This window comes from Bos javanicus, chromosome 17, assembly GCF_032452875.1.
Source record: "Bos javanicus breed banteng chromosome 17, ARS-OSU_banteng_1.0, whole genome shotgun sequence".
Taxonomy (NCBI): domain Eukaryota; kingdom Metazoa; phylum Chordata; class Mammalia; order Artiodactyla; family Bovidae; genus Bos; species Bos javanicus.
In genome coordinates, this window is record NC_083884.1 from 68,823,967 (window position 1) to 68,842,499 (window position 18,533).

At 51.4% G+C, this 18,533-nt stretch overlaps 2 protein-coding genes across 3 annotated transcripts in view; one reads left to right on the forward strand and one right to left on the reverse strand.

Moving 5' to 3' along the window:
• The window catches only part of ZNRF3 (zinc and ring finger 3), a 144,913-nt gene extending 136,323 nt beyond the window's left edge, over positions 1–8,590 (forward strand). The window contains exons 7-9 of the mRNA XM_061385241.1: positions 1,526–1,628; positions 2,232–3,995; positions 5,044–8,590. Of these exons, the coding sequence (XP_061241225.1) occupies positions 1,526–1,628; positions 2,232–3,995; positions 5,044–5,087 (1,911 nt within the window). The 3' untranslated portion in view covers positions 5,088–8,590. The remainder of the gene's footprint in view (positions 1–1,525; positions 1,629–2,231; positions 3,996–5,043) is intronic.
• Positions 8,591–8,643: 53 nt separating this feature from the next.
• Positions 8,644–14,112, reverse strand: C17H22orf31 (chromosome 17 C22orf31 homolog). 2 transcript variants are annotated; one of them, XM_061385267.1, is made up of 3 exons: positions 12,029–14,112; positions 10,924–11,370; positions 8,644–9,623 (listed from the first exon to the last, which is right to left on the reverse strand). In XM_061385267.1, the coding sequence occupies exons 1-3, from the start codon at positions 12,029–12,031 to the stop codon at positions 9,195–9,197; spliced, it is 879 nt and encodes a 292-aa protein (XP_061241251.1). In that variant the 5' UTR covers positions 12,032–14,112; the 3' UTR covers positions 8,644–9,194. The 2 variants fall into 2 exon arrangements, with proteins under 2 accessions (XP_061241251.1, XP_061241252.1); XM_061385268.1 differs by having other exon boundaries at positions 12,153–14,111.
• Between the last annotated feature and the right edge of the window lie 4,421 nt (positions 14,113–18,533).

Sequence of the window (18,533 nt, forward strand, 5' to 3'; positions counted from 1 at the left end):
TTTAAATTAATTAATTTACACTTACTGAGGGCAGGAGGAGAAGGGGGCGACAGAGGAGAGGGTTGGATAGCATCACCAACTCAGTGGACATGAGTTTGAGGAAACTCTGAGAGAAAGGAAAGAGTCAGACATGACTTAGTGACAGAACAACAGCAAGACTTAATTTTCGCATTGCTCATCTGAAAACTCTGGGACTCAGCTTCATACAGTCCTCTCCTGAAAGCTGTGTGGAACACTTACACCCATTTTTCTTATAAAGAGACAAAGGAGGGGACTCCCCTGGTGGTCCAGTGGTTAGGACTCCACGCTTTTTCTGCCAGGGGCTCAGGTTCGATCCCTGGTTGGGGATTTAAGATCTCACAAGCCAGGTTGGTATGGAAAAAAAAAAGTAAGGACAAAGGATGTGATGTCTCCTTTGTCCTTCTAGCTTTTTTTTTGAAAATTTCAAACTTTCAGAAAAGTTGCAAGAAGCATACAGTGAACGCTGTTATCATTCACTGAGAGTCACTTCCTACATCTGCTTCATTTCCTTCCGTGCAGAAACACACGTAAACACACACATTTGAGGGAGTAAGGGGGCAAACCACTTCAGAATTAGTTGGAGGCATTTGATGCCCCTTTGATGAAAGTGTCCTGCCACTGTGTAGACTGTTGGATGAAAAACAAGGTTTTACAGAGGCCTTCAAATGAACGGTCTCACACAGTCTCTACCTGCAGACTGCTTGAGCTCTCATCTGGGCCCAGGAGGGTTCTAGCTCTGCGATCTTGGGCGAGTAACTTTACTCTCTGTGCCTCTGCTTATGACACGAGCCCAAGACTGGCCTGAACTCCCAGTAATCACCAAGGTCACATGAGAAAATCTAGGTAGGACTCTGGTCATGGTCAGGCACAGCCTTAGGGGTTAGCTGGAATGTGACTACGGCTAGCTGGTCCGAGAATGGAAGATCAAAAGTGGCAAGTCCAGAGGGTGCTCTGGGCGCAGGAACTTTAGGGGCATTTCTGCCTGCCTCAGAACCCCATCACCTCCTCTCCATGTTGGGAGTTTTGTTACAGACCACGTGCCCTCAGGTGAATGTTGAGGGTGCAGTGAAGGGAAAGGTGGGACAGCTTTACCCCTTTGCTGTCCCACGTGTCAGTCATGAATCCCAGGCATCGTCCTTTCTACCCACCTCATTTTGGGTATCCGGAGCCAGCCACCATCCCAGAAATGCAAAAGGTTTTGGAGCGCACCTAGCTGTCCCTCACGCCCCAGGCTGAGCAGCCTGTGCGAGCACACAGCTCTGGCGGGCCTGTGTGAGTGCCCAAATGTGAGTGCCCTCCTCCAGAGGCAAGAAGGGAGCCTACTTCCTCCCTTGACACCAAGCACCATGGTTGGAGCCAAAGATGGGGATGGCAGAGCCTCTGGGCACCGCCACGGTGCACTGGGCTCCTTGGTCCACTCTGGCCCCACAGGAAGAAAGAAGCATGTGCGATCGCCCTCTGCCCGGGCCCACGTTCAGGCTCTGTGTCTTCTCTCCTGCCCCAGGAACTGCGGGTCATCCCCTGCACTCACCGCTTTCACAGGAAGTGCGTGGACCCCTGGCTGCTGCAGCACCACACCTGCCCCCACTGTCGACACAACATCATAGGTAACGCTCCGCTGCCTCTGTCCCTGCCAAGAGGCACTGTCTTTCCCAGGTGCCTAGTGGGAGCAGGACGGGCACCACGGCTGGTGAGCCGGCAGACCACCAAGGCACTGCCGCCAGGACCTGGAGGCACCGGGGGGCCTGGGGAGGTCTGCTGGAGGGTCAGCCTGGGTCTGAGCTCTGGCTTTGACACGACTGGGTTCCTGACATTGGACCAGGCCCCTGGCCTCTCCAGGCCTCGGGCCCACAGTCTCTTAAGCAGGACAAGAGGGGTGACATGATGCTGTGTCACTGTGGGGGAGCCTGAGGGCCCAGAAGGCAGGGTGCCCTCCCCATAGCTGCTTTTCCAAGAGGGTCAGGGCCTTTCCTCTCCGGTCTCGGTTGCTCTCTGGAGGCTCTTGTCACTCAGAGCAGCTGGGATGTGGGAGATGGACCCTAATAGGAGTGACCACCCTGAGAGTGGAGAAGCAGGAGGCCTCTGCCCGCGTGGCCGGGTTTGGTGGGAGCTTAGAATGGGTCAGAACCCCTCGGTGCCAACCGCTTCAGTCTGCCGGTGTCTGCCCCTCTAACTCCGCCTGCTGACCAGTTTCCTGTGCTTCTCCCCAGAACAAAAGGGAAACCCGAGCGGCGTGTGCGTGGAGACCAGTAGCCTGGCGCGCGGGCGGCAGCAGAGGGTGATCCTGCCAGTGCACTACCCGGGCCGCGTGCACAGGGCCGGCGCCGTGCCCACCTACCCCACGAGGACCAGCATGGACGCCCACGGGAATCCGGTCACACTGCTGACCGTGGACCGGCGCGGGGAGCAAGGCCTCTTCTCGCCGCAGACCCCCGCCTACATCCGCGGCTACCCGCCCCTCCACCTGGACCACGGCCTGGCTGCGCACCGCTGTGGCCTGGAGCACCGGCCCTACTCGCCCGCGCCCCCCTTCCGCAGGCCCAAGTTCGGCGGCCGCAGCTTCTCCAAGGCAGCGTGCTTCTCGCAGTATGAGACCATGTACCAGCACTACTACTTCCGGGGCCTCAGCTACCCCGAGCCCGAGGGGCAGCCGCCCCCCAGCCTGGCCCCCGGGAGCCCGGCGCGGGCCTTCCCCCCGGGTGGCGGCGGCGGCGGCAGCCTGCTCTTCGCGCCCGCGGCCCCGGCCTCGCCCCTGGAGAGCGGCAGTGCGTCCAGCTTCAGCTGCTACCACGGCCACCGCTCGGTGTGCAGCGGCTACCTGGCCGACGGCCCGGGCAGCGACAGCAGTAGTAGCAGCAGCAGCAGCGGCAGCTCGGGCCAGTGCCGCTGCTCGTCCAGCGACTCGGTGGTGGACTGCACGGAGGTCAGCAACCAGGGCGTGTACGGCAGCTGCTCCACCTTCCGCAGCTCGCTCAGCAGCGACTACGACCCCTTCGTCTACCGCAGCCGCAGCCCCTGTCGCGCTGGCGATGTGGGGGGCTCGGGCCGGGGCCCCATGGTGCGCCTCGATGGCTCCCCGGCCCCCGAAGAGCCCCCGGCAGCAGCCCGTGGCCCCAGCGCCGCACGGGGGGAGCCCTGGCCCGGTCCAGCCTCGGTTTCGGCCTCCGCCTCGGGGGACCAGCTGTCCACCTGCAGCCTGGAGATGAACTATAGCAGCAGCTCCTCCCTGGAGCCCCGGGGGCCCCACAGCTCTACCTCACAAGGGGGGCTCGAGGCCTCTCCCAGCGCCGCCCCGGACCTCAGGAGGACCTGGAAGGGGGCCCGGGAGGGGCCGTCGTGCGCCTGCTGCTGCGAGCCCCCGGCCCCGGCCCCAGAGCCCAGCGCGGGGGCGGCCGGGGGCGGCGCCTTGTACCTGGGCCCCCCGCCCTGTGAGGGGTGCGGCCCCCCGGGCGGGGAGTCACAGCCCGCGAGCTCCCAGGGCCTGTACGGCCTTCACCCGGACCATCTGCCCAGGACGGACGGGGTGAAGTACGAGGGCCTGCCCTGCTGCTTCTATGAAGAGAAGCAGGTGGCCCGCGGCCGCGGGGGCAGCGGCTGCTACACCGAGGACTGCTCGGTGCGCGTGCAGTACACGCTGGCCCAGGAGCCCCCGGTCGGCTGTCACCCCGGGGCCCGGGACCTGAGCCAGCGCGTCCCCATCATTCCGGAGGATGTGGACAGCGACTTGGGCTTGCCCTCCGACTGCCAGGGGACCCGTGGCCTTGGCCCCTGGGGGGGGACGCTTCCCGGTCCGGATGCCCTGTGGCCCCACAGGGGCCTGGGAGCAGCCCAAGAAGAGCGGGTTCTGTGCTGCCCGGCCAGGGCACCACGGCCACCTGGCTGCCCTCCGGAGGATGTGGGGGCCCCCGGGGCCAGCTCCCCCAGAGCTCTCCGGGACACTCGGGAGTCCAGCGCCACATCCCCCAAGGCTGCAGGTGAGAGCGGACGGTGACAGCAGGCCCGGGTTGGGGTCTTCTCTCCCCATGGTCACTTCCTGGGTGACTTTCTTGGTGCACTTGGCTTTAAACCCCATCCGTACCTGGTGATTTCCAGGTGGTACTCCCCCGTCTACCCCTTCCTCTGAGCTCCAGACCTGGGGGCCTTGTGCATCCCTCACCTCTCCCCCAGATGCCGGGTATGCAGCCCACCCGACCCTCTGCACCCTCTGCTCCAGGGCTCCCCACCCAGATGCCCAGGCCCCAGCCCTGAGCCTGCCCTGCCCCTCCTGCTTCAGGGTCCTGGGCCCCACGGTCTGTCTGTGAGAACCCTGTGTGCTGGTTTGCCCCCATCCAGAAAGGGGAATCCCCAGAAAAATGAAACTTAGCTAAAAGACATGCAGAATTCCAGTCCAGATCTTTTATTATGAGGCTGAACAGACATGGTCAAACTGCGATAACGTTTCCATACATTTTGTCTCAGGAGTGGGCGAACGATGGGCAGCCTAGCACCTTTGAGTAGCACAGGGACCGTTCCATCTGCATAGTAAACCCCACAAGGGTCTCCGCTGCTCCCCACCCGCTGTCCGCAGCCAGGCCCATTCCCTCTCTCCAGGGTGAGGGTAGTAGCCTTCTGACTGGTCTCCTCTGGCTGATCTTGTCCTCTGTTCCACGTCGGCACCACAGTTGTCTTTTTTTAAACATTAAGTCTGTCTTTACACCAGAAAACCCCTCACTGACTTGCCATTACCCTCTGAATTTTAGAAATGTAGACCCCTCTCCCGGCTGATCAGGCCCTGCCAACCCCTCTGATCACCTCTTGCTTCCCTCCTTGTTCATGAAGTCATCCACCCCGTGCCCCCATCCTGTCCCCCTAACATGCCAGGCGGTCCCAGCCCCCAGGTGCCTCTGCCGCTTCTCTCCTGCAGATCTCGGTTTAAGCGCCCCCAGGGGATGGGCCCCTGGGTCCCTTGCCTGGTCCCCGCATGTGGTGCCCAAAGGCTGCGGGGCCGGCCGCCTCCCCTGATGGTGGTTCTCTCTCTCCCAGGACTGATATCTCGCCCGGTGGACAGTGGCAGCCCTGGAGCCTGAGCTCCGAAGGAACTCTTCCTTGGAAATGGGAACTGTATGGAGACTCCAAACTCTGACTTCCTACAGAAAAAAGAAAACAACAAAAAAAATTTTTTTAGCTTTGACAAACACAAAAGTGGTAATAAAAAGAGCCCTCCTTCTCAACCCAAAATGTGAGCCACCTGTGGCAAACCACCCCCCCCCCCGCCCCCCATTAACAAACCAACAGACAAAATTCTGAGTCTTTTGCCTCTTTGATAACATGTTACTCTTCTGTTTTGTAAAGTGTGTGTGCTTGGGGTTCTGAGGTGTGTGGGATTGACTTCTCTGCTTTTTTTTTTTTTAAGATATTATATGTAAATGTAAAAAGTTATTTAAATATATATTTTAAAGAACCCTAACTGCCAACTTTTGCTGAAAAAAAAAAAAATCACTGCTGCATTAATTGAACCACATCATGTGTAGATACTGTTGTCTCCCTGGAGGGAGCTCAGGCCTTTGAAAAGCTCAGGGCTACACCTGCCTTAGAAAATGAACCAGAAACTTGAAGTAAAGCTAGTTGATATGGGTACAAACTCTGAGGAACAATGCAATGCTGCCTCTTTCTTTCTTGTGGCAAATCCCAACGTACAAAGCGTCAGGCCTCCTCGGAAGCCAGACCTGTTCAGCCCGCACCTGCAGGCCGCTGATGGCAACAGCCGGGGGTCGGGCGGAAGGTCTGCCGCACTGGGGAGCCGGGACAAGCCATTGCTACGTAAGCCCCAGGGTGACAGGGACGATTCTGCGCAGCGTCCTCAGGCTGTCCCCCCTGGTCCGCGTCCTAGGTAGGACAGAGCCCCGATCTTGGGCTCCCCGCCGCTGGCTGCAGAGATGGTTCGATGTGGGGTGTGGGGACAGACACCCAGGAGGAATGAATGTACATGGTTTTGCAGCCTCGGTGTCTGACCCAAGTTGGGGGAGGGGAGGGATGGAGGGCACCCTGGCGCAGAGTGGGCTTGTGCGCATGCGTCCCAGCGGGCGCGGCCACGCCCCCGGACTGTTCCGACTTTGGGATATCTTCCTAGGGGCGCGTGGCAGGGACCCCATAGGGTCTGAGCTCCGTATGAAAGTTTCCCATCCCATCGCTTCAGGGTTGTTCAGCCCTCTGCCTCATGGCTGAAATTGCTCATCTCGCCTGCAAATGTCTACTATCCTTTCTACCTAATGCACTATTATGTATGTATTGATTCTCCATGAGACAGAGAGAAAGAGACTATCAGATAGTTTAGCCCCAAAGGGTAGGTTTTTGTATATTGTCCCAGCCTTTCGTTTTCTTTTGTTGTCGTTTTAAGAGGGAGGGAGAGTTTAAAAACCCAAACCGTTTTTTAAAAGATGTTTCCGTTTTAAAAGGGAGAAACTATTTAAAGCTGTTTCAGATCAGGGATCATTAACCTGTTTGTCCAATGTATTTCTTGTCCTTAAAAAAAAAAAGTTTTTTTGGTGTGTTTTTTTTAAAGGAAACTAATCACCTTACCCCTTGTGTCTGCTAACTCTTCTGGTCATTTCTGCTTGTTCATTTATTCAGCAGGTGTTTGTTGTCATCTGAAATGCTCATTTGCCGAATAGAACCTTGAGTCCTGGCCCCCACATAGGTGGGGAAGTGGAGACCTCTGCCAGGGGGCTGTAAGACTCTTCTCTAGTCTGCCCCAGGGGAAGTCAGCCCAGGGTCTGCACCAGAACATTTTGAATGAGAATCTTATTGAATCCCTGTCTTAAAAAGCCCAGCCTGTGGTGAGGACATCTGCTTACTTCTGGCCAGGATTTGTCAGAAAGAAATCTCAGCATCAAACGATTGAGCCATCTGCCCATTAAGGGGCTCACTGTGGTGAGATTTGTCCCCCAGCCTCTGCCGTGGGACATCCCTCTGGGGCCACCCCCACCCCCAGCCCCACCTGTGCCTGGCACACTTGTTGGTGAGGGTGTGGGCAGCGCCTGAGCGGGTGACGTGTGATCTGGGCCGCCTTTATTCCTGGGGCCGAGAGTAGCAGCTGCAGAGGACAGCAACTTGCATAGGGAACGAGTGGGGGCTTCTAACATGAACTACAAAAAGCAGCTTCTCATTGTTGAGATTCTGTTTGTTTGTGGTTTTTTTTTTTTTGTTTATTTTTAATGCCTTCGAGTGCATATCCTCTTCTTTGTCTGAAAGCCGACCCCCCCCCCCCCCGCCAAAGTGGCTTGCTTTAGTCCCGACTGGGAAAAAAAAAACCACTCCTCAACAGCCTTGAGCAATAAATGGATGAGGAGAACATGTGGCTTCAACTGGGCTTATTAGAATAAATGTGTCCAATTTTCATTTGAAAAGAGCAGTAACTACAGATGGCAAAAGAAATGCATCTAATTTTCATATTTTATAGGGTGGTAGAAACAGAACAATGAATTTTTCAGACTTTGAAATCTCTAACCATTGTCTTAAATCTGTGTTGGGTCACAAAGCATAATGACCCGACTATATTGCCTCACATTCAAGTCAAAAGAACTGTCTTCTTTGAAGTCGTAAGACTCCAATAATGATAAGTATCTTCTCTCAGTGGCCTCTCTGGGGCATGTGGGGGTTATGGAGACGTGGAAACTAGAAGCCTCGAATCTTCCATGGAGAACCACCCCCAACACACACACACCCATGAGCAGGAATGTGACTGTTGGGCGTGGTCCGATGGCCCAGCCTTGGGTGTAGGGCAGCCTTGTAGATTGAAGAGTGCTGGAACCAGTGAAAAATGGGGGTTGGGGAGTTCTGGACCACCAGGTACCTCTTTGTGGCCACAGCCCTGGGATGCTGGCCTTATCTCTCTGTCTCTTCGCCTATCCCTTACCTTGACCCTGACCCTAACCCACACCGTTTTGTAAAGCTCCTTCTGCTGCCCACGGCCCACACCCTCCCTAATGTGCTGCTAGCCCCTACTCAAAGCTCATGCAGGACTAATGCTTTTAAAATGAGGTCTAAAAAATAATTACTAATCAAGAGTATTATTTTTTACACAGAACTGCCTTTTTCTATTCTTTATATAAACTCTATTGTATTGGTCTAACAAGGCACTATTTTAAAATGTTTTTTTTTTTTTTTAATATTTCTCCCGTAGCACTTAAAAGATATTTTGTAAAGACTTTTGCTGTAAAGATTTTGTAATAAAGTTGTCTAAGGGCTCCTTCTCCAACATTACCATTTTTAAAAAATGTTTTAAAGGCTAGAAAACAACTTATGTATATTCTGTATATGTATAGCAGCACATTTCATTTATGGAAATATGTTCTCAGAATATTTATTTACTAATATATTTATCTTAAGCCATGTCTTATGTTGAGAGTGTGACATTGTTGGAATAATCATTGAAAATGACTAACATGAAGCCCTGTAAATACATGATAATTGCACACAGATTTTACATATTTGCCGACCAAAAATGATTTAAAACAAATTGTAGTCTTCTATGGTTTTGTAACAAATTGTACAAATGACTGTAAAAAAAAAAATACAATTTTATCAAGTATGTGTTATATGCTGTCGTTGCTCTGTTTGGTAAAGGTCTTACAGATGCCACAAAGGTGACCTGTGCTTGAAGCAGTGCCTGTCACCCACGGGGGCTTCTGTGTAAACAGAATTCAGGTAACTGGGGATCCGGGTGATGTCCCGGGCGAGCATTTGTAAGTATGTCCCTGGTGGTGGTGGCAAGTTTTCTGCTCAGCCCTGTGTGTCTGTGTGTGTGGCAGGGGAGGGGGAATCCCAGGAGCCTACTTTTTAAAAATAGGGACCATAGGCTGGATGTAACCATCGACTTTACCTGCCAGGCCTTTTCCTACTTGGAAGACTGAGGCCCTCCAGCCCCTCTTTAAGGAAAAGGGACTTGTAGGAAAAAGGTTTAAGTGTCCAGCCTGGGAATGACCAAACCCTGAAGGTGGAGAGGGGGCCCTGCATCTAAAGTGAATCTCCTACCCATCCGTGCTTGGTTCCCCCCCTGCCCCGGGGAAGGTAGTCACTGATTTGTAAAGCGCTCTGAGATCGTGTGGAAGGTGCAAAGTGGTGTTTATTTTTCAGACATCCAGCAGAGAACATCCTAATCCTGTGAGCTCTAGTTCCTATTTCTCCCTCTTGAGCTATTTCTTGGGTACAGCCTCCTCAACACGCTCCTCGTGGTCTTCCGGCTGCTTCGTGCCCGGCAGCGGGTCCTTCTGAGCATCTTCGGGGGCGGCAGCCTGTCTGCACAGAGCCCCCCAGAGCTTTTGTTTGATGGCCTTGCCCAGCTCCAGGCTGTACCTCTTGGGGGTCCCAGAAGGATTCCACAGCATGGGCTCTACCACAGAATGGTACAGAGCCCGGTAGCTCTCAGTGGGGAGGCCGTGGATGACTAATGCGTCCTCGGACAACTGCTGCCTCTTCCTGGTTTCGGGAAGCGAGGCTTGGCCCTTCCAGGACGCTGTCCCCATGTCCCGGGGTAGCGCTTGGGTGGCAGCCACATGTTCAGCATATCTGCTCTCAAGATCTTGGCAGACCGTCGCTTTTTTCTCCTTTGAACTCTCTTTACTCTAGCCAGGAAGAAAGCAGAGAAGTCAAAGCTAAAACTTGAGAAGGGAGCTCAGAATAATTATCTGGGATTTGTGTCCCCGAGTCTTGGTTACAGCCACAACCAACATTTGTCTAGCATGTTCTAGTTTACTGAATTCCTTCAGGGACGCCTCTGCGAGCGATTTGCCACAACACTGGAAGGTCAGCGGGAGACGGCTCTAAAGGCAAGGATCTGGGAATGGGTTTGCCCAAGGCCACGCAGCCACTGGGTGGGCCACGGCTGTCACCTACAGAGTGCCACACAGGACCCCAAGCATCTACTCAGCGCCAGCCTCGGCTCGAAAACTGTTTGCGTGTACTAACTCATTTCATTCTCTTGAAACCCTATGAAGGAAGGGCTGTCACTCCCCGTTTTATAGATGACAAAAGCCAATTACAGTCAGATTTGGGATCAGAACCCTGAGTGACTAGCTCCAGGAGGCATTCTTTTTTTAATTGGAATATAATTACCCCGCTTTCCTGGTGGCTCAGTAAAGAATCTGCCTGCAATGCAGGAGACCTGAGTTTGATCCCTGGGTCGGGAAGATCCCCTGCAGAAGGGAATGGCAACCCACTCCAGTATGCTTGCCTGGAGAATCCCAAGGACAGGGAGCCTGGTGGGCTACAGTCCAAGGGGTCGCAAAGAGTCTGATATGAGTGAGTGACTAACACTTATAATTGCTTTACAATGTTGTATTGGTCTCTGCTGTACAATGAAGTCGATCAGATATATATGCACAGATTCATCCCCTCCCTCTTGGACCTCCCTCCCACCTCATCCCCACCCCCGCTGCCATCCCACCCCTCTAGGTCATCACGGAGCACCAAGCTGAGCTCCCTGTGCTATGGAGCAGGTTCCCGCACAGTGGCCTCCTGAGCTCTGCTGGCCACCATGGAGTAACAGAGCTGGACTCCTGTCAGGCCTCTGGATGCCAAGCTCTCCATGTTCAGATTTATAGCTAGATCTGTGGCTCAGCTCTGGGGTTCAGGCGTGTGTCTCTGAGCCTTTCTCATCTTCATTTTCCCTTCACATCAAGTTCCTTTTGTCTCTGCTTCTGAAAACCACTTTGTCCTCCTCTCGAGCTGAGCAGAGGACACATAGGCATGACCCCGGATCTTGTCTTCTCTCTGCTATATCACCCCCCCACCCCCATCCTAACTCCCCCCGACCCCCGCATGCCATCTTTAACTTCAGGATTTCCTCTTCTTCATGGGAATCCCTAGCTCACCTTTCCCTCTTCCCACTCTGTCACATTTCCTCCACCACCGGCCCTCTCCTACCTCGACACCTCCTGCAGGCTTCCTGCGCCTGAGCGAGCCTGGCCGCTGCCCTGCTGGCTGCTTGCTCTTGCAACTGATGGAGTTTCTTGTTCCGCCCTGCTGGGTGGTTTTCATTGTTGCATCGTCCCTGGGCTTTAATCTCTTGGAGGGTTTTGCGTCTCCAAACTTGCGTGGCACTGGGCAGCATTTCTCCTTCAGCTGTCGCCTGAGCACCAGTTTCACCAGGGAGAAGGAACTGGCAATTACTGGCTCCTTTACAACTTCCCAAGAAGAGGTGGGACCTGGTGTGGGGGCAGTGGTGTTCGGCTCAGCACACATTCTGGTTGTCCAGATGCTGGTGAGAGCTGGCGAGTCCACATAGCAGTCCTGGAGCCTGGTGTTCAGTAAGATAGACTGCCGGAGCCCATAGGCAGGGATGCTGGGGTCTCGTCTCACATAGATTGGATGCTAGAATCATAAGGGGGAAAGAGGAATAAAAAAGACCAATTCTCAAGCTGAGACTAGAAGGTCTATTTTGGAGGTAAAGTACTAACATCTTTTTAAAGACCATTCCTTCCCCAAAAACTCTTAGAAACCTTTCTACATATCCTCTCTCCTGCTCACCAAAGCCTTTTGTACCAAGTAGGAAAGCAATAGTAATTTCACAACGTCACAGTGATGGTCAGTTTCTCAAACATAGCATGCTTGCACTGGAAGTGGAGGGAGGGTTGGGGAGCATTTATAAGGAATTAAAAGCAATTTCTGTCTCCTGGAAAGCTAAGGGAAACCACAGTGGGAGAGGAATGGGAGACAGGATCACTTGAGCTGCCTATAGAGCTGTAGCCAGTTCTCAACTCTGCTGCAACCCAGAAATGACAGCAGGTAAAAATCCCGCCAAGTTCTGAAATCGCTTCTAACCAGACTGCCATGAGCCAAGAAAAGCTGCTAAGCAGGGAAATATACTCTGGGGTCTATAAAGGCAAAAGCACAATGTAAATGATGCTGGCCTCCATTCCCCAGGACCAGCCAAGAACAAGAGAACAATTTGGAGAGATTAGAATCACACACTTAAAAGAGACCTGGCTTTCTAAGAAATGTCATCTATAATAAAATAAAATCACCTTACCATATTTCAGTTGCCTTAAACTTTATTTTAGCTAGCTTAGTAGGGGGAAGAAATGTGTATTTTCTTTTCCCTTTTTCTCTCTTGTTTTTTGTTTTGTTTTGCTTTGTTTTAATATTTCTATCACCTGTCTTTCTCTGCCTCAGTCATGCATGGGCAAACTGCTGTTTGTTTAGATTTTGGCTCTCATACAGGCAGTTTTGAACCATTATCTCTAGTATTTGTGATGTCACTTTGGTTTGTGATGTGGGTGTGGGTGGGTGTTACATCATCAGATTTTTATAGTTGATTTATGTTGGAAGAAGTTCTATTTTCTTGTGCTTACAGCCTCAGGAACTTCTCTAGCCCTCTTCTCCCCCAAAATGGCTCGGGTGAATTTTGAAGGTCCTGACATTCTTAAGAAGCACCCTCTGCACGCAGCATACTCAAATATGCAGACCAGGTTTGTGGGTACAGGTAGAGAGATGTATCTTTACCTGTGCACAAGGGCCCTTCTCCGTGCACATAAAGAAGGTACTGTTACGTTCTCAGAACGGCTGCCAAGGTTAGGGACCAGAAATGAAAGAACACGTTCCTGCAGCCCTGGGCACCTACCTCTGCCCGCATGTCTCTCCCGGGGAGACTACATGGTTTCTGGAATGTGGTTTTATTTTACATCCCATGGCAAATGCAGTAATTAGAGCTGTTAGCAGTGTCAAGGGCTTGAAACAAGAACAAAGACGCCTCTTCCTGGGAACTCTTGGGCAATGCTGAGCTCCTTATCAGGTGCTCGCCCCGTTGGGGGTTTTGACATTTCATGTGCAGAATGCCAAAGGAGGCTCCCTCCCCAGGGGGAGGAGGAGAGCGAAATGATGGAAAAACAGAGCATGAGTCTGGCAGGAGTTCCTGGAATCACATGTGTTGCCTGTTTGATTTTTGTTTGTTTGTTTGTTTTTGTTTTTGTCCCCAGAGTGAATCAAAGTTGCAGGCAGACTGCACCGCAGGCCGCCATGGAACCACCTCCAGGCCGCCAGCATCTGGACCCACAGAGGCTCAGGAGGACAATGGGGCCCATTCAGTGGCGGAGCCTCGGCCTCACCTCCTGAGAGGTGGGTCAGTTTTAGAGCAGGGCATCAGAAAGGGTTTGTCTCTGGGAAGGGTTTGCGAACGTCTGGAGGTTGGTCAGGCAGGCATCCTTTCAAAGTTGGTGAGCCCCGGAGAAGTGCGACCTGGCTCTGGGGCTACGGTCTGCCTTTATTCCGCATTGTGGGAACAGGAAGGCAAGACACAGGAAACCGCGTCTCTGTTTCCCTTCGCTCCTTTCCCGTCTTGAGGTTGACTTTTCCTCACCACCTCGTTCCAAACACTCAAATGTATTTACTTTTCTGGGCCTTTGACTCAATCACTGAGCAACACTGCTCTGCCTCTCAGAGCACTCAGAATCTCTTTCTAGCACAGAGCTCTTCACACTGATGGCAGCTGATACATACTCTTCAAGCTCTGTTAAATTCTGTCTTCTTCAGTTGACACTGCCCCAAAAGTAATCCTCATGTTGTTTACCAATAATTCAGAGTAATTTGACGTGTGCTATAGAACTAAAAAGCCTCTTGATGAAAGTGAAAGAGGAGAGTGAAAAAGTTGGCTTAAAGCTCAACATTCAGAAAACTAAGATCATGGCATCTGGTCCCATCACTTCATGGGAAATAAATGGGGAAACAGTGGAAACAGTGTCAGACTTTATTTTGGGGGGCTCCAAAATCACTGCAGATGGTGATTGCAGCCATGAAATTAAAAGACACTTACTCCTTGGAAGGAAACTTATGACCAACCTAGATAGCATATTCAAAAGCAGAGACATTACTTTGCCAACAAAGGTCCATCTAGTCAAGACTATGGTTTTTCCAGTGGTCATGTATGGATGTGAGAGTTGGACTGTGAAGAAAGCTGAGTGCTGAAGAATTGATGCTTTTGAACTGTAGTGTTGGAGAAGACTCTTGAGAGTCCCTTGGACTGCAAGGAGATCCAACCAGTCCATCCTAAAGGAGACCAGTCCTAGGTGTTCATTGGAAGGACTGATGCTAAAGCTGAAACTCCAAGACTTTGGCCACCTCATGTGAAGAGTTGACTCATTGGAAAAGACTCTGATGCTGGGAGGGATTGGGGGTAGGAGGAGAAGGGGACCACAGAGGATGAGATGGCTGGATGGCATCACTGACTTGACGGACATGAGTTTGAGTGAACTCATGAGTTGGTGATGGACAGGGAAGCCTGGTGTGCTGCAATTCATGGGGTCGCTAAGAGTCAGACACGACTGAGCAACTGAACTGAACTGATTGCTCCTATTTCTGTAAAACCTGTTTTGATTGAATGCTCACTGTAGTCCAAAGCATGGTTCTAGACTCTTTACCAACATCATCTCACAAAATGGTACCAACGGTCTTCTTTAAAAACAAACAAACTTATTTATTTGGCTGCCCACAGCCTTCATTGCTGCAAACGGGATCTTCAGTCTGCATTGTGCCACATGCAATCTTCAGCTGCGGCGTGTTGGATCTAGTCCTCTGACCAGGGATTGAACCCAGGCCCCCTGCATTGGGAGTGCAGGGTCTTAGCCACTGGACCACCAGGGAAGTTTCTCCCCCTGGTTTTAGAAGTTGTCTCGAATGTCCCCTGCTGTGTTAGGTGCACAGGGAAGTGGGTATATGAGGATACATTAAACAAAGTAGTCTTTAACAGAGGTTGTTCCATTGAAGGTTGTTCAGAAGTATGAAATCATGATGGAAAGACTGCATTTGGTCCAGGGTCCTGAAACCATGGCAAAAGTTTCCATCATTGGTGCCAACCCTTGGTCCAGAGAACTTGGGGTTGAGGCCGTAGGGCTTCCGTGTTGCAGAAAGATGTCCCTCAGTTTGATTGGCCAATGAACCTTTTTTACTGTGCTGAGCTAAGTCTAAATAACTCTTACTTTCCACCCATCCTTTGGAGTTCTTCTTCCTGACATATCTAAATCACCACTTCTATTTGCAAACACATCTGCCCTTCTCTGAGGTTTAGCCAGGCTCTCCTCACTGTATTTTTAGCTCTATTAATCTTTCTTCTTTCTTTTTCTCCTTTACTACCCCTCTTCTTCTCTGTAGTTTTTCTTAGCTCCTATTCTTTTTCTGGAGGGTTGGTGAATAAAGAGGAAATTGAGCCAATTCATATGAATTCTCCTCTTCCTCCTTCATGCCCCATCCTCAAATTCTAATGGAATTTAGTTGTTTTTAATTTCCACAGAAGATGTTTTTAACACCCAAGCAAGTAAACTTCCACACCCATAGGGGAACACATCGAAGTTCGTGATGCAGAAGTTTTAGGAAAGAAGAGAGAAACTCTGGATGAGAGAATTTGTAGATTCCTGAGCCATGATGCAAACTCAGAGGACCAGTGATTTAGACCACATGTGCCGTACACACACCTCTCATGGCCAAGTATGTGATATGAGGGTGTCCTGCCTACCCTGCTAACCCCTTCTGACCTGGCTCTGGGTTCTCAGACGTGGCCACCAGATGCCCCACAGACATCTCTAACTCATTATGTTCAAAACCAAATTCTTTTTCTCGCTTCACCTCTGTCAGAAAAGACAAACTACTGCGTCTCTTCTCCATCACTAGTTGCCTGACTCAGAAGCTAGGAGACAGGGTCAGTAACAGTATTGTGCTGAGATGAGTCTGAGACTAAAGGAAAATCAGGAATCGAGATCCTGATTTTATTTAAAAATTTAAGATTCTGTTCATGAGTTTTTTGGGCATTCATTTAGAGTTTTTAAAAATATTGCATTTAAATGTAATCCACTGGGACTTCCCTGGCAGTCTACTGGTTAAGACTGTGCTTTCAATGTAGGGGATACAGGTTCAATCCCTGATTGGGGAAACTAAGATCCCACACGCAACACGGCACAGCCAAGAAAATTTTTTTTTTAATTTAAAAAGTACATAAAAACACAGTCCAGGGCTTCCCTGGTGGCTTAGTGGTAAAGAATCGCCTGCCAATGCAGGAGACAAGTGTTCCCTCACTGATCCAGGAAGATCCCACATGCCTAGGAGCAATAAAGCCTGTGCGCTGCAACTACTGAGTCCTTGCTCTAGAGCCTGGGAACCGCAACAACTGAAGCCCATGAGCCCTAGAGCCTGTTCTCCACAAGAAGAGAAGGCTCAGCAGTGAGCAGCCCACACACTGCAATTAGAGAGTGGCCCCAGTCTCCACAACTAGAGAAAAGTCTCTGCAGCAACAAAGACCCAGCAAGGCCAAAGATAAAATAATTTTCAAAAACACAGTCCATTAAATATATTTAATATATTTTAAACTTGATTAAATATTTATCTTAATTACTGAGTTTGGAGCTGAATCGCTTCAGTTGTGTCTGACTGTTTGCAACCCTGTAGATCGTAGCCCTGGAGAAGGCAATGGCACCCCACTCCAGTACTCTTGCCTGGAAAATCCCATGGATGGAGGAGCCTGGTAGGCTGCAGTCCATGGGGTAGCTAGGAGTCAGACACGACTGAGCAACTTCACTTTCACTTTTCACTTTCATGCATTGGAGAAGGAAATGGCAACCCACTCCAGTGTTCTTGCCTGGAGAATCCCAGGGACGGGGAGCCTGGTGGGCTGCCGTCTATGGGGTCGCACAGAGTTGGACACAAATGAAGCGGCTTAGCAGCAGCAGCAGCAGCAGCAGCAGCACCAGATCATAGCCCACCAGGCTCCTCTGTCCATGGGATTCTCCAGGCAAGAATACTGGAGTGGATTGCCATGCCCTTCTCCAGGGGATCTTCCTGACCCAGGGATCGAACCCGCATCTCTTATGTCTCCTGCACTGGCAGCCAGGTTCTTCACCACTAGCACCACCTGGGTTTGGGGGCCCTTGTGCTTAAAGCCAATGCCTCACTCACCTCACCCTAATCCCAGCCCTGGACCACGCAGGGAGCACTGGTTGCTAGAAGCCACAAAGCCAAGAAGGCAGTGCACCACAGTGGGTGATGAGGTGTGTGGTCTTGAAGTCCCACTGGGGTCAAAGCCCAGCTCCGCACTAGGGGATCTTTGGGCAAGCCATTAACCATCTGTGTATGAGGGGGCTGGTAAGGGTGCCTCCCTTGTAGGGTGACTGTCATACATGCAATATGATGACAAACCCTGTACCCTGCTGAGAGCTCAGTAAAATCCTCAGTGAACGCCTACTATTCTTGTTATTATAACCAGACTTCTCATCTCATGCTCTCTCCACAGCATGACTGCCCTTTGAGCAGAAATCATCCCAGCTGGAGTTTCAAAGATACCAGGATCCCCCAAACTCCACCAGCTGAGATCACTCAGATTTTTCCTGCTGCCCTCAGGAGGAATCCAAAGGCCTGACTGCAGAGCCAGCAGACAGACACCAGCCTCTTCCTGGAGGCCCAGGGGCTACCATCAATGTCCTCACTCTTTCCATGAAATAAAGCTGCTTAAGGACTGAGGCATGTGAAGCACTGAAATGAATATCTCAGGCAGCTCCTTGCCAGGGCCCGGACCACATAATTGAGCAAAGACCTTGAGCCCTTACGTGACCTGACCTAGACCTGCTTGGCTGTATTTTTAGTCTCTGTGTGCTGTTTCCATCACCTGTGCTGGGCTTTACGCTGGAAAAGAGGGGAGGGAGGCCTGGGGACAGCTAGAGAGATGTTTCTCATGGCAGCCAGTGGGGGCAGGGGCTTGCACATTATTTCTCAGTTCTGTTGTACAAGCCAGCTTTCTGGGGCTTGCAACATTCCAGGGCTGTGTGCAGTTGATGACACAGGCCTTCAAGCTTAGGAGGACCCCAGGCTTGGTTTAATGTTCTATTGTTGCTGTCTGGAAATTCTTCATTTTGAAGAAAGGGACCCCACATTTTCATCTCTCACTGTAGCCCATTCTGGTTACACAAGGCCAAGAGAGCAGACTGGCACATCCAGTCAGCAGGGGTGCCTTTCTGCAGGACAGTAAGACAGATGGGAACTACTACCATGAGGCATAAATCCCCAGATTTGGCCAAATAAACCTGATTTTGAAACCCCTGTCTGCCCTTCTTATTTCCTCTTCTGAAACTAGGATGAGATGTGAAAGGACCTCATAAACTATAGAGAGCTGTGTTCTGCTTTGCTAAAACCATCCCCTAGCGGACTGTTTAAAACATGCCACAGAGCATCCTCTGTCAATATCATCATTTTCTTGTCTTTGTCCTACTTGGTGATCTCCGAAAATCACATTATTTTCTTGTTGGTTCTCTCCCAGCCTCTCCCCTCTGTATGAGTGTCAGTTCAGACTGTAAGTTCTTATCTTGGTGCTTTTGACAGACTCCTCACTTAGCATTTGTTGAAGGAAGGAAGGATCCCCTTTCCTAAGTACTCACTTTGTGCTGATCATTCTACCTGAATCTCCCCCATTTTGTTCTCCTTCAAGCGGCTCCTGCTTGGGAGGGTGCACGTTCAAAGGTGAAGGATTCCCAGGTTGTGTTACAGGAGGCAATTTTGGAGGT